This window comes from Kwoniella europaea, chromosome 2 (genome assembly GCF_036810445.1).
Source record: "Kwoniella europaea PYCC6329 chromosome 2, complete sequence".
Classification (NCBI taxonomy): domain Eukaryota; kingdom Fungi; phylum Basidiomycota; class Tremellomycetes; order Tremellales; family Cryptococcaceae; genus Kwoniella; species Kwoniella europaea.
This window is the reverse complement of record NC_089488.1, coordinates 3,950,210-3,970,266: the sequence shown is the minus strand read 5'-3', so window position 1 is coordinate 3,970,266 and position 20,057 is coordinate 3,950,210. Positions and strand designations below refer to the sequence as shown.

The window sequence follows — 20,057 nt, the reverse complement described above, 5'->3', positions numbered from 1 at the left end:
AAAGATATATCTGTAGACTCCAGCTGGGACTATTATGAGACTCTCTCCATTTTATAGCATTTCTTCAATGCATAGGAATGTGATGGACACGAAGAAAATGCAGATCGATGAAGATATTGACCAAACGGCGGTGTTGAGAGATATATCACCGCTTATCGCCGCCGCCGATGACCAAACCCGAATGTTAGATCTAACTAACATCAATACAAGTAACAGTTAATTATCATTAACATGCCAATTTCATTTATGCATCCCTATCTTTAAATCCGTCGTATTGCATCGTATCTGATAACATGATAAGGAACAGACCGCCAAGTCCATCCGACTCGATGGACAACCACGCATTGGAACGAGGAAGGATCAAACGGTCTCGTGCTGTCTTGGTGTGCAACCGTTGTAAATCACTCAAGACTCGCTGTGATCTGGGTAAACCCTGTGGGAGTTGTGTAAAGGCAAAAGCAGAGGACAAATGCAAATATGATCCATGGAGAGGAGGCCAGGCTCAAAGATCGTGAGTCGTGCTGGCTCACCGTGTTGATCTTGATATCTGATTCACATGCTAGTCTACCAGACGGTGCCGTCCCATATCATTCAACCGACAACTGTGGTTCTGCACCCTCTTCGTTGGAAGACCGTCTCAGTCATGTTGAGAAGTCCCTTGCTAGGATAGAATCTTTGCTTTCCAATACCTCTCGTGGTCATCAGAACGGCTCATCTCCATCGAGGCACAGTGAAGAAAATGTCTGGTCGTCTCTCATCACTCAGCTTCCCCCATTCTCACTTGCCGAAAGCCTACTCCGTAAATATTTCATCTTGGACACAATGTTGCGCTATACCCACCAGCCCTCCTACACATGTCGAGCTCTTAAGATCTACTCCATCAGCACTGGTCAGGTTAGGCATGATACCGATAAAGAATCTTCCTCTTACCTCGCTTCATTATGTCTGACGATGGCTATCGGTACTACGTTGGATGACCAGCACAGCAATAGTGAATCGGAGCAACAATCCCGAAATCTGCGCAAGCAACTGATATCACTTCATCATCGGTTCTATGAGATCTCAGAAACTCTAGTCCCCTATCGGTCTAAAGATTCTAATCCAGAATTCGCTTACTATCACCTTCATGCGCTCATGCTTCGGATACAAAGAGGGATAATGGACGACTCTTCATCGTTATCTCAAACATGGTTCGAGCAGGGTAAGTTGAGCAATACCGCATTGTTCTTAGAGTTTCATCGAGATCCGGACGATTCGGATGTGCAGATCAGCCCTTTTTGGAAGGAATTAAGAAGGCGGATATGGTGGGCGCTGTCCATAGGAGAGAGGTGAGTGCTGCATTTAAGACCCTTTTGATTACCATGGCTTTGATCTATCAGCATTGCTCTTTCGATTCACGTTCCTTGATCTAATACTGACCTGAACCTTACCATCTGCGTCAGGATATTCACACAAAAACTTCGATTACCTAACACTCTCCCGCAGTCGACTGTACGAAAGCCAGTCCTCATTCCCGATTGTGACCTACGTGAAGATATCACTCAAAGCGAGCTCAACGATCAGTCGTTTATCGGCCGGATATTCACATCGTCATCTACATCCATTGCCGACCTCACTCCACCCGAGATACTGGTTGCGTCTACTGGAAAGACTGCACCTGCGGAATGGGCGTTTATCGATGCCAAAATTGATACAACTCAAATCATGACTGAGCTATCGAAACTGTCACCGCACTCCTTGTTCCCAAACTCTCCTTTACCTGATATCGTGCTTGTGGATAATCTCATCGAACGACTGGATGCTCAGATACCAGCACACCTCCGTTTCGATACTCTCTCTACTGCTCAGACTCGTCATTGCCCTCTCACAGCCCCTGATCAACCGCCATGGATACTAGCTCAAGCATGTGTATCGAATATAGGTAAAGCGTCGGTCATTCTCAATGCTTATCAACCATACCTGTCCTTGTCGCCCAGAATACCCAACAACGGACAGATTGTTCAACATGCTCTCGAAGAATCTCTGGCAGCAGCACATCGATTGATCGTTTCGTCCGAAATTTTCGTATGGCACGTCACATTGAGATGGCCGGAGGGAAGAAGTCTTTTCTCCTGGAATACTGGATCCAAGGTATTTGCGGCGGGAGTGTTGGTTGCATTGGCAGCTACTCGGGACGGTCCAGACCATGACGGTTGGAGGAAATGGATGGGCGATCTGCAATCCGCGGAAGGCTTATTGAAAGTCTTATCAGACCGCACTGCGAAGAACCTTGAAGGAGATTGGTTAGCTTGTAAAAGTGCTGATCTGAAAGCTCTGAAGATACTTCGTCAATTGCACGAGCGAGCCAAATCACCAGCTCGTCCAACACCACCATCCAGTTCTGGCACAATGACGATTATCAATGAGGAAAAGCTATTCGATCCATACACTACTCATGAGATGAGCAGGATAAGTACACTGACCAACACACCATCTCAGGTGGATATGACAGCGGATCCTGATGTAGCGGAGAATTTCACACTAGAAGATCTGGAGGCTTTGCTGACACAAGTCTACGGGAAACCACAAGGAGGTGCGGGATGAATAACTGATTGCGGTCATAGGAGCACTCAATAGATGCATGTTATCATCTTACATTCTAGCGAGCAAAATGGTTTGTCCAGGTAGTGAGATCCAATCTGTACAAAGACATCTATGATTTTTCTGCCGGCTTGAATGCTCGTTTGGATGCTTTTCTGATCCTCTCACCCTTGAAAAAGAAGATGTACGGGATGAAACCGATACAACAAGCTACGAGAGCTAAGAAAAGCCCAGCATACTGGAATCCAAGGTTGTGCTGAATGGGACCATTTCATCAGCAAAGTCCCTCATGATTATGCTTCTTGAGTATCGCAACTTACGAAAAGCTGAGTGATCCATAAAGGTACACTGGCACCAATAAGAGAACGCATGAGGGTCTTAGCCGCAACTGCTGAGGCGGCTACATGTGCGTAACTGTCCACGATGTACTAAATATGTAAGGTATATTAGCAGCCTAGATCATGAGATGAGAACAGGTCCCAACTTACACTGTTTGCCGAAATATATACGCTGACCATACAACATCCGAACAGAGCCCCCCCAACCATCATACCCATCCAGTGGACCTGAGCATACGCCCCGGTGAAAGCGATGATGAATAAAGAGATAGGTAGAAGCCTGTATCGGAAAAGAGTCAGCATAGAACAGCGAAGACGCTGATGTGATATAACACTTACACAGCACCGAACATCATCGGGTACAGTCGAGATTCCGGATGTCCAGGTTTTCTAGCATATAGTCGTTCTTGGATTGGCATAAGGAACATAGCAATCATTATACCCACCTGGTCACTCAACCGACCGGTCAGCATCCCGGAATTGAGGAGATCAAGGGAAATGCTTTACTCACCACAATGGATAAGAATGCTACACCGGTCATACCAGGATTCCAACCTCGAATCTCTTCGAATGCGATTGGGAAAGCGAAGAAGGTAGCGTAAAGTAGAGAGTATATGAAACTCAGGTAGAAGCTCATGAACAGAACCACCGGCTCGAGGAACATGAGAATGAATGGACGGATCATAGCAGTCTTGAGTGTCTGTCCGAACGACACACCCGATGATTCTTGCAATTTCTGGTGAGCGGTGACATATCGTTTGGTTTTATGGGCTTTGTTGAGCTTCGCAGCTCGCCTCTTCAAGATGACAACACCGAGTGTTTCCGGCATGAGGAGGGTGAGGCCGAAAACAACTCCGACGAGGATGAACAACACCCAATAGATCCATCTCCATTGATGGGTCTTATAACTGATCCAGCCACCGAACAATGGTCCTAAGCATGGACCCATACTAAGATTCAATGTCAGATCAGATGCCTTCCTTCAAATCAGCCTCCGGTGAACTTACAATATAGCACCACTGAAGACAGCCATGGGAATACCTCGTTCTTCTACTGCCCATATATCAGAGATTGTTCCACCAACATTCGTCATTGGCGCAGAAGACGCTATACCCGCAAGCTACATATGACCAACGAATAGTCAGTGACCTCCAACGGAGTGATCAAGGGTCTGACAATGGCTTTGAGCCGGGAAGCAACTTACCATACGACCGGCAAGCATCGTCGCAATGTTTTTGGCGAGACATGATGGAAGGGTAAAAATGAAGTAGAAGAAGATGGAGATACAGTAGATTGGTTTTCTTCCAACCAGCTCGGATACTATCGTTGCGATGATTAGCCTTAGGTCAGTTCTATCCAATGAAGCGTGGGTTTCTTGCAATAAAAACTCACGGGGAGCAAAGAATAGTGGGCCAACTCCAAATCCAACCACGAAGAGGGTGATCGAGAGGTAGATCGCCTCGTCTGATACGTGAAGACCTTCTGCCGTACCCGGCAGGTCACCGGTTGGCATGGCAGAACCTAGGGCGACGGTAAGACATAGGAAAGAAGTAGACATGGTTGCAAACCTGTATACCCATCGTAAGCGAGACAGCAAATACTGATGATGATATGAGATTTCTACTTGCCATTTCTTTCCTTGCGACCAATTTCTCGGACCCTCTCCCTCTTCGAACTCCACTAGTATCTCCCCATTTCCCTTTTCCAGCTCATTGCTGTCTGGAGTGTGGGTGCCAACGCGAGTTAGATGGGTACTGAGGATTCGACTCATCTGAGTACGATGTCTCTCAAGCCCAGCTGGACTTAAGGCATCTGGTGTTTCGACATCTTCATCTTGCAGAGCCTCTTCCTGCTCAGTGGTGTAAATGGGTGGACGAGCGAATTCAGCTTCAACAGGTTCGAGCATTGGGTGCGATTATGTGTTTTGGTATAGTTTAAATGTAACTGATGTCGTGAGGCTGTGAGGCGATCTGTGCTATATGTGTTAACGATTCAAGGTCTTAATAAGTCTGATCGATAATAAGAGTATATGTTTCTGATATTGAGAGACAATGAAGGGAGAAGGAAACGCCAGTCGTTCACATAGCAGCCTATTTATACCATTGGAAAGTCTGATGGCTACTTCGGTCAACGGTGATCTCGCTCATGCAGATGTGACCAAGTGCACTTTTGATAATCAAAATCAGCATCATAACAGCTAGATCTGGGTACCCTCCAGCCAGCCGAACCAGGTATCAATGGGTCGATAGATCGCGATTTAGTGGAGAAAAGAGTGCACGATAACCGATGTACCGCGGAACCAGTCGCATCACCGCGGAGTCCCTTGCGAAACCGTTAATTGTATATAAGTAAGAGATTCTTTTCATTGCTTCAGGCTGTTGATACCTCTCTTGACGGTGAGCAGGATGATTATGATGTCTGAGATTAGATGATACATGACTAGCAAGAGTGAAAGCTGCAAACGGATATTCTCATCCCATTCCCACATCTCGGCCGCGCATACACAAGGGACAAGATCGGATTGATTAGGCGCGCTATATAAGAAGAATTCAGGCATGCAGTGGGTCAGGACGGCCTACATCCCGCGCCTAAAATCTTTGCAGCTCATACTGAATGGGTCAAATCACATAAACTTATACCACAATCAGTTCGGAAGCCACTATCTGGGCTTGTAATATGAGTCTGGGAGTCCTATGTCGGACCCACTCACGCGATGACGATCTTTGCAACAGTATTACCATTTACCACGGAGTGTCATGACTCGATGTCTGTACTCTTTGCTAGGTGTCTCTGCTCCATAGGTCCTATCATCAACGCATGAATGATAAGACGTTTGCCAAAGTATACCCTCATGACTCAAGGTGTATTCTGGTCCATGCACTAGAGCAGCCTCATCAGCGTGAGAAAGAGTTACACCGTGTTTTGTTCCCATGAATGACGCCGAAACAGGAAGAAGGGGAGTGATCGACGTGTATGATTCCGACCAATACGGATCAACAGATAAGGGAGATAGTCAGGAACAACTTTGATGCACGCGTGTAACCGAGGAAAGGGAAAAAAAGTTTGATCGAACAGGATGGACCATGTGCAAAGTGGGTGGAGCGGAAAGATAAGGATTTTTTTGGTTTTGCATTGGAACCCAAGATTAATTTGGTCGTGGTCGCACGACTTGATAAGAACCATATTCCCACAGCTTGTACAAAGGGTGCGCCCGTCGAGGTTGAATACTCTGTTCTTGATTTGATCATTCCTTGCTTCGCAGGAGCACAACTGGTAAAGGAGAACCGACAATATGGCCATCAAAGACACCCTTCGACAACGCACCCTGGCTCCTTCATCTTGGGTCTTGCCCAAAGAAGAATCTTGCATCGCGCCAGAGAATGTATGGAGTAATAAGGGTGCGTGGATCGTTCAACGGGCTATCGTTACCGATACTAATGTATATCGTTCATATGTAGATATGGATCCTGCACCTGAAGAACATCGTCTGTGGACAGGCTGGACCTTCTTCACCTGTAAGTGGTTGATCTTTGCCAAACGTCTTGAGTACAGACCGGTTGGACGGAAGGTTCGGCTGACGACGGTCCCGTATTTCAGATTGGATATCCGATGCTCTGAACCCCGGTCAATGGGCTACGGTGTCGAGCTTTGTCGCAATGGGTCTCACCTGGTGGGAAAGTTGCCTTGCTATCTTTGTCGGAGGTTTCTTGGTGGCTTTGGTTGTCACTGGTGAGCAAAGTTGCAATTCATCGACGTCTCCAAGCTGAATCGGGTCACCCTGCTTCTAGCAAATGCGTATATTGGTGCCATAGTGAGGAACTTGGCAACGGGTTTTGAGTGTTTGAGGTTAAACATTGATCTTGTCTCCCGCCTTTATAGCTTCACACACCTTTTGCAGTGACCTCTCGAGCCACGTACGGATATTGGGGGTCCAAATTCGTCGTTTTTTCACGAATGGTTATCGCGTGTTTCTGGTTATCCATCAACTCGTGGTCGTGAGTGCGACAGTCGTGTATCCTGAAGGAGCGCGATTGAGACCAATGCTCATTTGTGTCTCAATTCTTGTTCACAGCGGCGGTATCTTTGTCTCCCTCATGATCGAAGCTATCTGGCCACAATATGCGAGATTGAAGAACAGCATTCCCGCCAGTCAGGGTGCTACTTCCCGGGACTTCTTATCGTTCTTTCTGTTTTGGTAAGAGATCTTTCTCGATTGGCATTGCATCCGAGATGTCATAGGTAACCAATCTTCATTGATTCAGGTTGTTGCAACTTCCTTTCGCACTCATCCATCCATCCAAGTTGAAATGGGTCTTCAATATCAAAGCTATTCTGGTTCCCGTGATTGCAGTAGGGACATTGATCTACGTATGCTCATCTCTATCCCGCTTTGAGGTGAGAATTATACTGACTGTGAGCGATGATTCTATCACAGGCGGTGAAGAGAGCTGGACCATTGACCTCTCAAGCATTGTCAAGTCCACCTAACAGAGTACCAGGCGGATCAAAGAGGTTCATCGCATTCATGGCTTCTGTCACTGCCACTCAGGGGACCTGGGCTACACTCAGTGAGCTTGACCAATGTGATTCATCCTCACCGCTCGTGGGCTGACCTCATGATCCAGGTATCAACGTTGGTGACTTTTCGAGATACTGCAAGAAGCCTTCGGCTGCATATGTACAAATGTTCGCTATTCCGGGCTTATTCAGCGTTTTCAGTATCTTTGCTTCCATTTCTGCGGCCTGTCTGAACTCTGTGTACGGGACTACTGATTCTTTCTATCAACCGTACGACATCGTTGTGAGTGATATACATCTTTTAGTGTTTCACGTTGGCTTCCTCAAAGGCCGTTGTAAATAAGGTTTGTGCTGATCATATACCCACCCTCGCTCGCTAGGCCTTATGGAATACCTCCGCTGGCGGTCGAGCAGCAATGTTCCTTGGCTCTTTAGTTTGGGCGCTATCGAACGTGACAACCAACATCTCGGCTAACTCCATCTCGGCAGCGAATGATATGACTTCCCTCGCACCGAAATACATCGACATCAGGCGAGGGCAGATGCTAGCAATCACCCTGGGAGTGTGGGGATTCGCGCCGTGGAAAGTCCTTGCCTCAGCAACCAATTTCCTGACCTTCATGTCTTCCTATTCGATCGTCCTTGCGCCCATCGCTGTATTGATGGCGATCGACTTCTTTGTGGTCAAGCAACGAAAGATAGATATCTACGAATTATATAAACCTGATGGTATATATCGATTCTCCAAGGGATGGAATTGGAGGGCGTACGTAGCTTTGGCTGTCGGCATCGCTCCCAACTTGCCCGGAATGGTCAATGCAATTGACAGTACGGTAGAGATCGGAAATATCAAGTATATATACATGATCTCGAATATCGCTGGTGATCTTTGTAAGTTGACACCTCTAGGGTTCCAGCAAAGTTGTGTGGCTGATACATATCTTCTCATTGGAATAGTTGCGATTATAGTCTATCTGGCATTGAATAGATTTTTCCCCGCTAGAGAACCGCAGATCGAAGTTGCCGTGCACGACCTCTTGCCATCATCGCCAACAACTTCGTTTGACGATCAGGGTGAATATCCTGTGACGTACTCCGGAAGTGACCCTGTTGCAGATGAAAGAGAAGATAAGAGTAGTACGCAGGGTTCGAGAGTGAAGGAGAAGATTTTAGTATAGATGTTAGAAGATAGAGTTCACTATAATGCTTGGGGAATAGACGGTCATGCACATTCTCGACTCCTTGACATGCGCTCAGTTCTACAAAGGACACACTGCATAGTATGGTCGGATTTTGGTCTCGATTGAATCTCGTGGTTCATCTGTACCTCCTTCTTTGCTGAGGCTATCATTGCTGAATGAGATCAGGGTAGACTTTGACCTCCTCTGGTAGCTTTGGCTACTTGTGATTGAGCTTCGTTCTTGAGATATCTGCAACGACCCGATCTCAGAATTAAGCATGCCCACGTCTCTCCCTCCGGACTTGGCTGACTCACCTCTCTAAGATCTCAGTATAATACTTATTCTCGGAACTAGTATTTTTGAGTGATTCTCGATCTGATCGAAAGCTCGGCACGTCAGGATGTGGGTTATCATTTTTGGCTAGGAGTACTTACCCATCAATTTTTCCCTATAACTTAACCACTGATCTCCAACTTTACTTTCATCCAATCCTCGAAATTCAACCAGATTGTAGAACCTCCTTACGAACGGTGCTATCGATAGATCCACAGCAGTAAACTGTTCCCCAGCGAAATAAGGTCCTTTAACCCTTTCTGTCAGTGTTCGTAGACCTTTGTAGAGCTCTTCTCGGGCTGAATCTTGGTCGGAAGGGTCTTGGAATTGTTGTAGCTTGAAATATGCCGGGATGATTTTCTGTTTAGCCAAGGAAAGCAGACTTCAGCATGACGAACATTGCTAAAATAGATGGGGGCTAGAATGTTTTGGCATTTTCGCGTGAGTATGAAGATGATGGATAGCACAGGAGACACACACACCTTTGTGATATGTTGGACGTTGAGTCTGACCCAACTCTTCTCGTAAGTATCTTTAGGGAAGATTGAGCTATATTTAATGCAAAAGTGTCAGCATAGCGTCTTAAAGAACGCCTTGTGTGGGTATGCAAGGAACTGACGGGTGCTCGTTACTTTCAGGATAAAGATCTTCGAGGTATTCGACCAATACATCGGACTCGTAAAGCGCTTTGCTTTGTCCATTGGTTGATTTGATCTCGAGCGTAGGTACCAATCCCAAAGGGTTCAAATTGAGGAAATGTTTCTCCTTCTTGTAGGGCTAAACATCTCGTTGATCAGCATCTCTAAGTATCTTTGAACCGTTCAGTGTTTCCGAAAAGATATGAAGGGATTAACTCACGTTGACCTCATGGTATTGGTATGCAATCTTACGTTCCTCAAGGGCCATCCAGATTCTCTTGACCGCACAAGAAATAACATCATCAGCCTGGTGTTCAATTCTACGTCTCAGACCAATCAGTCGGCTTACCTGGTTGAAAGGGCAGAACTGTGGAGTGATTCTCAAAGAGTCAGCCAGATCCGAGAGTGTACGGCGCTCATTATCTGCAGAATATGCTTTCCCGCGGTCAACTCACCCACCCGCTCCATAGTACCAGATCTTCATCTTTCTGATGTCTGTCTACGGTTTCTTTGGCTAGACCAGTAGCGGTAGGATGAACACTTTCGTCGGGCGATGGCATCTTTACAGGACGTGTTGCTGTCAAGTTTCTCGATGGGTTTGTATATTTCACGGCTGTGGAAGCTCCAACGAAACGCGAGAATTGCATCGAATGGCTCGAGATAAAGTACCCAGAAATGTACCTTTGTAATCAACCTGCCCGCACTGTGACGATATGACCGACGTCATGAAGGCCAATTCAGAAGGATCAGGTGATCAACCTCCACTCGTCATCTTTCCGGTGAATGATTGTTATAGCTCCAGTTCATCTTGGAGGGTGTCTACCATCTGACACCATAATGTCATGCATAATGTATATGGGTGCATGAATCTATATCAGTGTGACCGTCGGTACGACGAGAAGAAGAATCAATGCAATTGAGGGATGCCGAGTTTTTGTGCAGTGGGTTCAAAAGGAGATCTCACATCCCACAGCCAAATGATCGCTCGCGCAAATCCCCTTCCTGGGCAGACCTTCACCTAGCTGCCCTATCTTTGGTGGTGCGTATATCGATGTGATCGCAGCTGGATTATGACCGGGAAGAGCGGGAAGGAGTAGGAGATAATCTGTTTTAACAATGTCAGCATGAGCGATGTCAAGATGCTGGGAATCGTAGATGATCCATCAAGGAGCCGGAGCCGGAGCCAAACACTCACCCAACGTCAACCTGAATAAAGGTGTGAAACAGGTGTATGACGGTTCTTCCTTTCCTGATACTTGATTCCCATTCACATGTTCGAATCCGCCTCTTCGCCCAAATGTTTCCTGGTTGTCCACTTTGGATCCCCATGCAGTAGAACCGTAAGCACTCCTTGCTCCGCCCTCGGGTAAGATCTCCTGCATAGATTTGACCAATTCTCCTACGGGTAATATCCCATCATTCGCTTGTGGTGTACGAGTGTTGGCAATGCTCTTCTCATTATTATCTGGCAATTCCCCTTCCCCTTCACCTTCTTCGTCTTCTTTGGTTGTGGGTGTGTTACTTCCCGTAGCTGTGGTTGAATGGATTTCAGAGACGCTTGTAATCGTGGAGGGCGAGATCTTGGCTACGCTATCGTGAACCAGTCTCGAAGAAGATATTTCATCGATCATGCTCTTTGGCAAAGGAGTATGAGGAGATACGAGCAGCTGATAGGTGGCTTCAGAGGGTTGAGTGTTAAGGTCTGCAAAGTAATGAACGTGATTGATGAGCATGACTCCAGAATGAAAAGAAAGGCTCGATTTTAGCTCACCTCCTGCGAAGATGGCTGGCCATGAGTTACAATCGTTATCCTTTTGAAATTGACGTATACTACGTAGGATGATGATAGATTGTCTGACTCGCTCATAGGCGTATCTGAAGATTCGTCAGATACTTTGGGATGGCATTGTCGAATCTGTGCGAATCTACTCACTTGGGATGCCAAAAGCTGTAGGCACCAACGGTAGTATCAGCGTTCAATCTGTGTTATGAATACGTGTGTAATCAGTTGAAAAGAGGACTGAATTCATTTCACTAACAGATGAGTGGTAGCGACCACGATCCCCTTTCCACCCCCGTCAATTTGTTCCAAAGCGACGATTAATCCAACATTCTTAGTCTGCCTGCTACCACCTCTCCGCCTCTTTCCGTCTTCTCCTTTCTCCCTCGAGTTACTTGGTGATATCTCCTCTTCATCCAAGTGAACCAGCTTACTTGATCGCACGAAGAACCTAGATGTGCGGTAGAAAATTACCAAGCCGTGGAGTTTACCTGGACCGGAACCTTTAACGGAAGTGTGCTGGGGGAGGGATGAAGAGTATTCTTTGACCCGATCGCATTCCTATGAGGATAGATACTACATGAGTAAAGACATTTGCAGCGGATGATGCTAGTAACGAGAGAAAACCGCATCATACAACCAGGGGTCAATGCTCTAGACAGCTTTTTTTACGTACTTGCAAGCATATGATGTCTGATTGAGAATGGTGTTCCAGTTCTGCTAACAACATTGCTCGTCTGTCTGACCATCGTAGACAATCGGACCCGGGGAACAGCTCTCTGCCTACGGCGTTTATATATTCTTGTCAATAAAAGTCTGTTTGTAGACCACTGTGACGGAGAGGTATACTCACGAACTAGCGTTTGAGCCAATACCTACAAGGAATCGACAATCAATCATTACTCGACAGAAATTGCTTGATCATCACCGTACTCACGTTCCAAGTAACAATCTTGAGTTTTTCTTTCCCCTTCTCATCCTCAGTTGGTGCGTTTGATTCCAAATTCGAGCTTGATCCCACAGACACCCAATCCCGCTTCAGGAATTTCCTTCGCTCGATCTCTAGTTTCTGCTCCTCACTCAACTCTAGTTTTCCATCCGCTATAGCCTTCTTCTTGGCCAATTTCGCTGCCTTCCTTTCAGCTGCTTTGGCTATCTGTTCCGGTGTGAGATTCGGAGGTGCTGACATCTTGAATTTAGTGAGTCTATTTATGCGTAGGAAGGCTTTATGAACAAGATCAAGGTTGTCAATGAGAGTAATTACGCAGGATCTTCCGGTGGTCACCGCTTCCAGGTGCCTGATCTTGTCGTAATCTGGGAACACCATAGCTAATTACACAAAACCCACTTCTTGTTCAGACTATGCTGTTCTCAAAGCGTATATCCTCGCACTGGACCAGGTCGAGGAGATCACCATATCCTGTGGCTATACTGTCCCTTTGCTATCACCTATGCGTTTCTCTTCTCCCTCTCTGAACCGCCGGCCGATTACCAACTATCGGTGGAGATGACGTTACTCATACCTTGAGATATTGGCATGACTGGAAGACTGTGTTCCATCCAGATGATTGTTATGAACTATGTTTGAATGACCTCACTTGCAGAGGCAACATGCATGCACATCTCACTTGACATGCGATCATCCGTCCTTGGCGCTAGGGATATCGGCGAAACTCGGTTGGAAGGTCCGACCCAACGAATCCCACGTGGCCTCCATGTGACTGTTCGGATTTACCTGTTGAAAAAGTCGAAAGTGAAAGAAAAAGATCGATCTCAGCGGTAGCGTAGAAAGATGTAAACTACGTCTGCATTGTATATACATTGCCAGATATCATCGATTCACATCCCTGTATATTACAGGTGTATCATAGCCCATAGCTCATCATGTCAGACCAAATGGAGCAACAGCAGCAGCCTATTGGCCAAGCTGATGTAGCTCAAGATGTCGATCAGGTCAATGGTGAAGAAAAGGTAGAGGATCAACCTGAAGCTGTTCCTTGTAAGTGATAACGTGTTACAATGTATGTTCGTGCTCTGAATCGGTCATGATGCATCTCCCTATAGTACCCCCTCTGACTATCCGATTGCCAACTCCAAAGTGTTCCCGTACGGTGCCAAAGGCCAAGGACTCTTCGGAACCCCGCGATCGACTGACCATCTACCCTCAACCTACGGAGACCATGCAGGACATCAAGCTGCTGATCAACGACTGGGTTGGAGCATACTGGCTTGGACCATACTCTCTAAGATTACCGTTCGTCAAGGGCGATGACGGAAGAGGGAAGGTATTCACCCAAAAGGAAGATTTCAGCGAGATTAGGGCAGGAGAGAGATTGAATGAATGGTTGGAAGTTCAAGATGCTTTTGCCCACCTCGAGGAGGACGGTGAGAGGGTATTGGAGGTTGTGAAGGGTGAGCTACATGTGCTTCACACTGGTTTTCTTGTACTTGCCTAACCTCGCATTATCATTGATCCCATAGAACCTTACGGAGAATTCACCGCTCGTCAATCTGTCCTCCGAATACTTGAACTGATCGCTCCTACTGGTACCACCGCCAACACAACGACCACTCCCATCGCCCTTCAACCTGGATCCACAATCTTCGAATCTGTTCGTGATGGAGTCCTGTCGTCAGGTGGTGAGACCCAGTATGAGGAAGTAGAGGTATCCTTGCCTAGTGGACGAAAAGGTAAAGGAGGCAAGAAGGAATTGGTGAAAGTGCAAAGAGCTGTGTCCAATGATAAATCACATGCTTTTGCAGATTGGAAAGGATCCGAAGGATGGACATCAACGAAACTTGGAGGATTACCTTTCTCACAATCGCCTTTGGAAGTTTTACCATGTTTGAAATCTATCCAGATCTCCCCTTTCAATCCTCCCCCACCACACTTGCGTCAATTAGGTCATCAATTATACCTCCAAGTCGCTTTGTTAGAAGGTGAAACCGTTACGATCATCTGTACCACTAGAGGCTGGTATGTTTCGAAATCGAACGTCAACCAATTCGATCCTTCCCCCAGAACAGATAACAATGGCTCAAACCCTGCACCTACTCACTCCTTGATCGATTTGTTACATTCTTTGTCGCCTCTCTTCTCGGAAAGGCTATCTAAATTGTCACCTCTATCTACCGAACCACCTTCTCTCGACCCCATTTCGACTGTCGCTATTCCCCAAGCTGAACCCGCTTATCCATGGTTAACCAACATCCCTAAACCTGCCACCTCGGCTGAAATCCTTAGAACCCAACTAGCATTCTTACACACCGGTGCTTATGGTGCTGATAGTGTCGATGCTGCCAGAGACTGGAATGAGGAAATCCAAGGCATTAGAGAATTGCCCAGAGGATCGATGCAAGAGAGAGTATTTAGAGAGAAGATGTTACAGAAGGTATGGGCGGAATTTGATCAAGCTGCTATACGAGCGGTACAAACCGTCTCAAGAGGTGATATACCTGCCATCAACCCATCTGAAGATCCAAAAGCTCACATGTATCTCCAATCCAACATTTTTATCACTCAGGGTGACTCCGATGCCCTCAACGCTTATGGCCACTTGGGCGGTGATGCAGCTATGCGAATCTCCCATGGAAAGGATGCAGCCGGTGTGAAGTTGTTGAATAAACTGGACGTTGATGGTCTGTACATGCTTGGTCACACCATCGTGGACTGGCAAGGCAAACGATGGATTTGTCAATCCATCTTACCTGGTATCTTCTCCAACCGAAAGAAGGAGGAAGAAGAGGAAGATCAAGAGGCCAACTCAGCAGAAGATGGTGAAGCACAGAAGAAGGAAGATTGGGTCAAAGTTGGCGATTCGCCTGCGAAACCTTCTGCTGATAAATCCGTGGATGTCGGAGAAGCTGACCAAACGGACGTCGAAGGCGAGAACGAGAACCCAATGATGATCTACGGTATCGATTCTGAAAAACCTACTTCAGTGCACTGGGACAAAGCTACTCATAAATTGATGGCTACGGTTGGTCAAGCGCAGAAACTCGCCGCTCACAAGATCAAGGACGGAAAGGGCGTTGAACACGAATTTTACGCTAGTTCAGAAGTAAAAGGATTAAAGGGTACAGATGGAAGGAGATATCTTCTTGACGCTCAAAGACTATCACCTGTCGATATTGAATGGTTGGAAAAGGATTATGAGATTGAAGATGCTAAATACCCACACAGATTGACGATGCTTAGACCCGAATTGTTGGAAACTTTCTGGGAGTCAGAGTTGAAGCGATGGGCTAGAGGTGTAGCTGAGAAAGCTAAAGCTAAACAAGATGAACAAGCTTCGAAAGACAAAGCGCAAGAAGCTGGACCATCTACCACCAATGATGATAAGAAAGAAGGTCAAGCTCTGGATGAATCGTCTACTCCAAAAGAAGAACAATCACCTGCCGCTGAAGCTGCTGCTGCCCACCGAGCGGAAGAAGAGAAACCTGTCGATGCCAGTGTAATCGGTGATATTAAGCAATTCGAATTGAAATTCAACCCAGATGCTTTCGTGGATCAGATTCCATCAAAAGATTCTACCACCTCCGAAGATCAACCTTTCTTACCGTCCACCATCACCGATGAGACAGATCCATCTGTCAAAGCTGTACGAGATGCCTCTGTGTTCCTCAGATCTATCGCTATCCCCGCCGTCGTTTTGGATGTCCTTACCGGCAACACTTCGGGTCTCATGGATGGTGCTTCCTTGACTAAGCATTTGCACGGAAGGGGTATCAACATGAGGTATCTGGGTCATTTAGCCAACACCATCAAACAGTTCTCTGCTGGGCCAGAGGGTGAGGCCAGGAAGGAGACCGGTCATCTTGCTGCTTTGAAGGTGAGTTGCGTTTCGATGTAACCGCTTTCGGGTCGGATCACTTGGATAGTTGGTTTAATGTGCTATAACCTCATTCTCCTTTCAGGCAATCGTCCTTCAAGAGATGATCTTCCGGGCATCCAAGCACATCCTTCGAACCCTCATCTCCAACCTTCAGCCTGAAACGATCACCTACGCTGTCTCTCACTTCTTGAACTGTCTTCTCGGTTCCTCATACAACTCTTCGCCTTCAGCCACATTCAACCCAATCGGTATCTCCGACAGAGAAGAGCAACCTGAATATACCAGACTTACTCCTGAATCATTACGAAAGGCTATAATCGATGAAGTCAAACTTAGATTCAGATTCACTGTGGATGAAGCTCACTTTGAAGAAAGCTTGAAGAAAAGACAATTGCTTAGAGAACTGGCTGTCAGATTTGGTATACAGCTCGCTCAGAGGGATTACGACTTTGACAGAGATCAAGACTCATCTTCGACCGAGGACGAGAAGGACATCAAACAGTCGAAAGATAAGAAGAACAAGAAGAACAAGGCACCTGCCCAAAAGAGACTGAACACCTTCGAGCCTGAAGATATATTGACTCTTGTCCCTGTGGTCAAATCCACTGCTCCTACTGTAAGTACGATCTGGACACGCGTCTACATACCGATACGGTATCACTGATTCTCGTCTTCTCTTAGGTCACCGTTGCTGAAGAAATACTCGAAGCTGGACGAAACACCATCAACCGAGGTTCGATCGACCTTGGTCTTGAGTTCATGTTGGAAGGTTTACAATTATACGAGAACATATACTCGGTAATCCACCCTGAGGTAGCTTCGGTATACAATCAGTACTCTCAAGCGATCCATCAATTAGCACGATTGAAGATACAACAAGTCGCCGCTCAAGCTGCTGCCAATCCAGAGGGGGCAGCTGATCCAGAGCAGCCATTAGGGTTGGACATCTCCACTGCGCTGAGATTACAAAGACAAGCCATCATCGTCGCTGAGCGAACACTCGGTGTTTATCACAGCGAAACCGCTGGATATTACTTCAACCTCGCCATGTTGGAAAACCTTGAGGGTAATCCCCAACAAGCCCTCAGATACTTCAGACATGTTTTGAAACTTTGGGATGTCATTCATGGACCTAATCATCCGGAGATCAACACTGTCTTGGTGAGTCTTACCAGATTTACACTGCTCCATTGGTCTCGTTCCACCATGCCATATGCTAACGAATTCTGATACTACAGAGTAACGCCGGTGTCGTCCTCCAAGCGATCAACGAGACCTCCCTCGCCCTCGTTCTTCAGAAACAAGTCTACGATTCCACCTTATCTCTTTTCGGTGACTCCCACATACAAACGGGTCAGGTCCTCCACCAACTCACTCAATCTCACTTCCTCGCCGGAGACATGCTTGCTGCCTTATCCACATCGGAGAAGGCTCTTGACATCTTCAGTGCTAGATTAGGTGAAGAGCACTCGCAGACTCAGGAAGTCAAGAAGAACGTCGAGCTACTCAGAGCTGTCATCGACAATGTTGAGAAGCAAAAAGAGAGGAATGAGCAATTGAAGAAGGATCAACAAGAACGATTGAAAGCTGCCAAGGAACGAATCCAACTTACTGGTGGAGGTATAAAGGGCAGAAGGATTGGTAGTACCCTCGCAAATGGATCTGGTTCAGGTGGAGTACGAATCGTTGACCCCGCTACTTTAGCTGCCGCTGCTGCTGCTGCTGGACATCCCATAGATGCTAGTGGACAACCTGCTGCTGCCTCCGCTGGGTCAGCCGAGGGACAAGGACAAGTGGCCGAAGGATCAAACATCGGTACTAGGGGTACGGAAAGCGTCGAAGAGCTGGTAAGGTTCATCCAAGGCCAACAACAGCCGAGTGCTTCGGCCGCTAGGAGAGGCAAGAACGCTTTGAGGGGTAAGAGAAGAACAGGTGCTAAGCGATAGATCAATTCATTGTGGGAGGATAATGGATATGTTCCAGGAAGATGCGGATGCTTGCATGATAGTGAATTAACATGGTTGATTGGGTGGTGGTAAACAAGAATACAAGAAGAAAAAAAGTAAAAAGCAAAAAGGGGAAATACGATTTTTTTAGCATGGTTAGACACAACGCATATATTGATTCATAAATGAACATATCATATACACACCCGTCACTTCTTTGATTAACATCATCAGTAGTATGGTCAAACAAAACACCACTCTTCATATGCACGGACATGAATAATTTGAGAACAATCCTTTTCAGTACGAGTAGTGCTCAGACGGTGTTTGTGCAGAATATCCTCAGTAACTCAGTGGAATCTAGTGATCCTGCACTCGAGAGCTAGCTCAGCAACATGTTGTCAAACCATGCATCCAGCTTCACATTCTTTCATCTCTTTACAGCCATACTGCAAAGACGCTGTATACACATACAAAGCTCCATCATCGCAATACTCATCACCGGGTTCATCTGAATCTGTCAACCGCATCTATTTTCCAAGCGAATATACAATGTACACCTGCGAGTGTCGTTCGATCAGCAACATATTCGAGAAGCGTCAAGATGCAGCACTCACTACCCAAGCAGTGATTGTCAAGGCAACGAGTTCGCCCATGACGATCCACATACCCCACTTAGACGGCTTCCATCCAGGCAGAACAACGTTGTTTGCCAGTGCTGCGTCCCGAATTGCGACTCTTTCCTTCTCACCTTTACGGAGTGAGTTAGCCAGCCATTTCCCATCCAGCCACGCGAAGAAGAATCCATAAAGGATTTGTAAAGATTTGTAAGCCATCAACAAGTAGATCACATTGTCGTAACTGTTGGTGCCCGACAAGTCTTGCTACGCATCGATGCAGGTGATTTTCAGCGACCATTCAATGAACTCAATGAACACGAGGTATAGTTCACTCACAATGGCACCTGCTGCAACGTCAAAGACGATGATTCCACCGTTACCAAAAGCCTTCCATATTCCGATGGCCGTTCCCAGCATGTCTGCATCGCCAATCATGACTGGGATCGAAGCGGAGAAGGGAATAGCATAGGTGGATAAAGCAAAAGAGCCGAGGATGATAGGTCCAAGAGGATGGACTTGGGTAAGGCCGATGAGGCCTATCACAATCACGTACATCATGGCGGTCCACGAGACTAGATCGAAACGGTCAACGGAGACTGTATAGGTTTACCCGATGAATCGACCTACTGAAATACATTCGCATTCCAAATCTATCGATAAACGCCCCCACGAGGGGAATCATCACGATGGGTACAACGCTCTGAAGACTAGAATTGTAACCCGCAGCGAGTTTCGAGGTGCCTCGAGTCTGCGTTTGGATATCTGCCAGGTTACTACTGTATACGCCAACGACCGAGGTCTGGAACAATTGGATGCCTGCAAAGAGCCAAAAGAATCGAGGGCTGGGAGAATAGTCAGCGACGGAAATATCAACCAATCAACCTTCACTCACATCTTGGATATCTTGTTAAACTCGATGGCCTTCCTTAAAGCACCTTCTTTCCTCGCCGCGTCTTTCCCGAGAGGTGGTCTGTACTGCTTGGGTACTCTCCTTTCGTATGCCCAATACATGATGCAGATGATAAGGTTGGCTACTGTGGTGAATGCGGGAATCCTGAGAAGCTGTCATGAGCTTGGTCTCATACACACTGTGCACATCACTCTCACCAAAGCGCCCAACCCCACCAACCGTTGATCATACTCATTGGGACTGCCGTACTTCTCGAGATGACAGATAATACCCTGCTCCACGCCAGATCAATTCCGATAGCAAGGGCCAGATTACTTCCGCGGAACCAATGAGTATATAGCTTGAGCTGAGCAGATTCAATGACTATGTCCGTTAGCC

The 20,057-nt window shown here is 46.7% G+C and overlaps 7 protein-coding genes across 7 annotated transcripts; 3 read left to right on the top strand and 4 right to left on the bottom strand.

The window, feature by feature from the left end:
• Positions 1-477: 477 nt before the first annotated feature.
• V865_007836 (uncharacterized protein) lies at positions 478-2,583 on the top strand (the record flags this gene model as incomplete). The annotated part of the gene is made up of 3 exons (XM_066231578.1): positions 478-511; positions 572-1,328; positions 1,443-2,583. The coding sequence occupies 3 exons, from the start codon at positions 478-480 to the stop codon at positions 2,581-2,583; spliced, it is 1,932 nt and encodes a 643-aa protein (XP_066087675.1).
• A 109-nt stretch (positions 2,584-2,692) lies between these two features.
• Positions 2,693-4,824, bottom strand: V865_007835 (uncharacterized protein; the record flags this gene model as incomplete). Its single annotated transcript, XM_066231577.1, has 9 exons — positions 2,693-2,836; positions 2,901-3,008; positions 3,069-3,198; positions 3,258-3,364; positions 3,430-3,868; positions 3,926-4,038; positions 4,123-4,238; positions 4,311-4,486; positions 4,547-4,824. The coding sequence occupies 9 exons, from the start codon at positions 4,822-4,824 to the stop codon at positions 2,693-2,695; spliced, it is 1,611 nt and encodes a 536-aa protein (XP_066087674.1).
• A 1,386-nt stretch (positions 4,825-6,210) lies between these two features.
• On the top strand, positions 6,211-8,614 carry V865_007834 (uncharacterized protein; the record flags this gene model as incomplete). Its single annotated transcript, XM_066231576.1, has 11 exons — positions 6,211-6,316; positions 6,377-6,433; positions 6,516-6,647; positions 6,707-6,729; positions 6,798-6,913; positions 6,991-7,113; positions 7,181-7,286; positions 7,354-7,486; positions 7,544-7,719; positions 7,817-8,327; positions 8,394-8,614. 11 exons carry the CDS (start codon positions 6,211-6,213, stop codon positions 8,612-8,614), a joined length of 1,704 nt encoding a protein of 567 aa, XP_066087673.1.
• Positions 8,615-8,799: 185 nt separating this feature from the next.
• On the bottom strand, positions 8,800-10,148 carry V865_007833 (uncharacterized protein; the record flags this gene model as incomplete). Its single annotated transcript, XM_066231575.1, has 8 exons — positions 8,800-8,866; positions 8,932-8,992; positions 9,052-9,310; positions 9,433-9,499; positions 9,570-9,727; positions 9,809-9,865; positions 9,938-9,955; positions 10,044-10,148. 8 exons carry the CDS (start codon positions 10,146-10,148, stop codon positions 8,800-8,802), a joined length of 792 nt encoding a protein of 263 aa, XP_066087672.1.
• A 387-nt stretch (positions 10,149-10,535) lies between these two features.
• V865_007832 (uncharacterized protein) lies at positions 10,536-12,557 on the bottom strand (the record flags this gene model as incomplete). The annotated part of the gene is made up of 8 exons (XM_066231574.1): positions 10,536-10,693; positions 10,784-11,290; positions 11,360-11,463; positions 11,522-11,536; positions 11,628-11,929; positions 12,045-12,151; positions 12,222-12,243; positions 12,306-12,557. 8 exons carry the CDS (start codon positions 12,555-12,557, stop codon positions 10,536-10,538), a joined length of 1,467 nt encoding a protein of 488 aa, XP_066087671.1.
• Positions 12,558-13,252: 695 nt separating this feature from the next.
• V865_007831 (uncharacterized protein) lies at positions 13,253-18,149 on the top strand (the record flags this gene model as incomplete). The annotated part of the gene is made up of 6 exons (XM_066231573.1): positions 13,253-13,367; positions 13,433-13,780; positions 13,850-16,200; positions 16,286-16,819; positions 16,885-17,364; positions 17,442-18,149. 6 exons carry the CDS (start codon positions 13,253-13,255, stop codon positions 18,147-18,149), a joined length of 4,536 nt encoding a protein of 1,511 aa, XP_066087670.1.
• Positions 18,150-18,679: 530 nt separating this feature from the next.
• V865_007830 (uncharacterized protein) lies at positions 18,680-19,914 on the bottom strand (the record flags this gene model as incomplete). The annotated part of the gene is made up of 6 exons (XM_066231572.1): positions 18,680-18,709; positions 18,767-19,033; positions 19,106-19,341; positions 19,397-19,611; positions 19,662-19,823; positions 19,877-19,914. 6 exons carry the CDS (start codon positions 19,912-19,914, stop codon positions 18,680-18,682), a joined length of 948 nt encoding a protein of 315 aa, XP_066087669.1.
• Between the last annotated feature and the right edge of the window lie 143 nt (positions 19,915-20,057).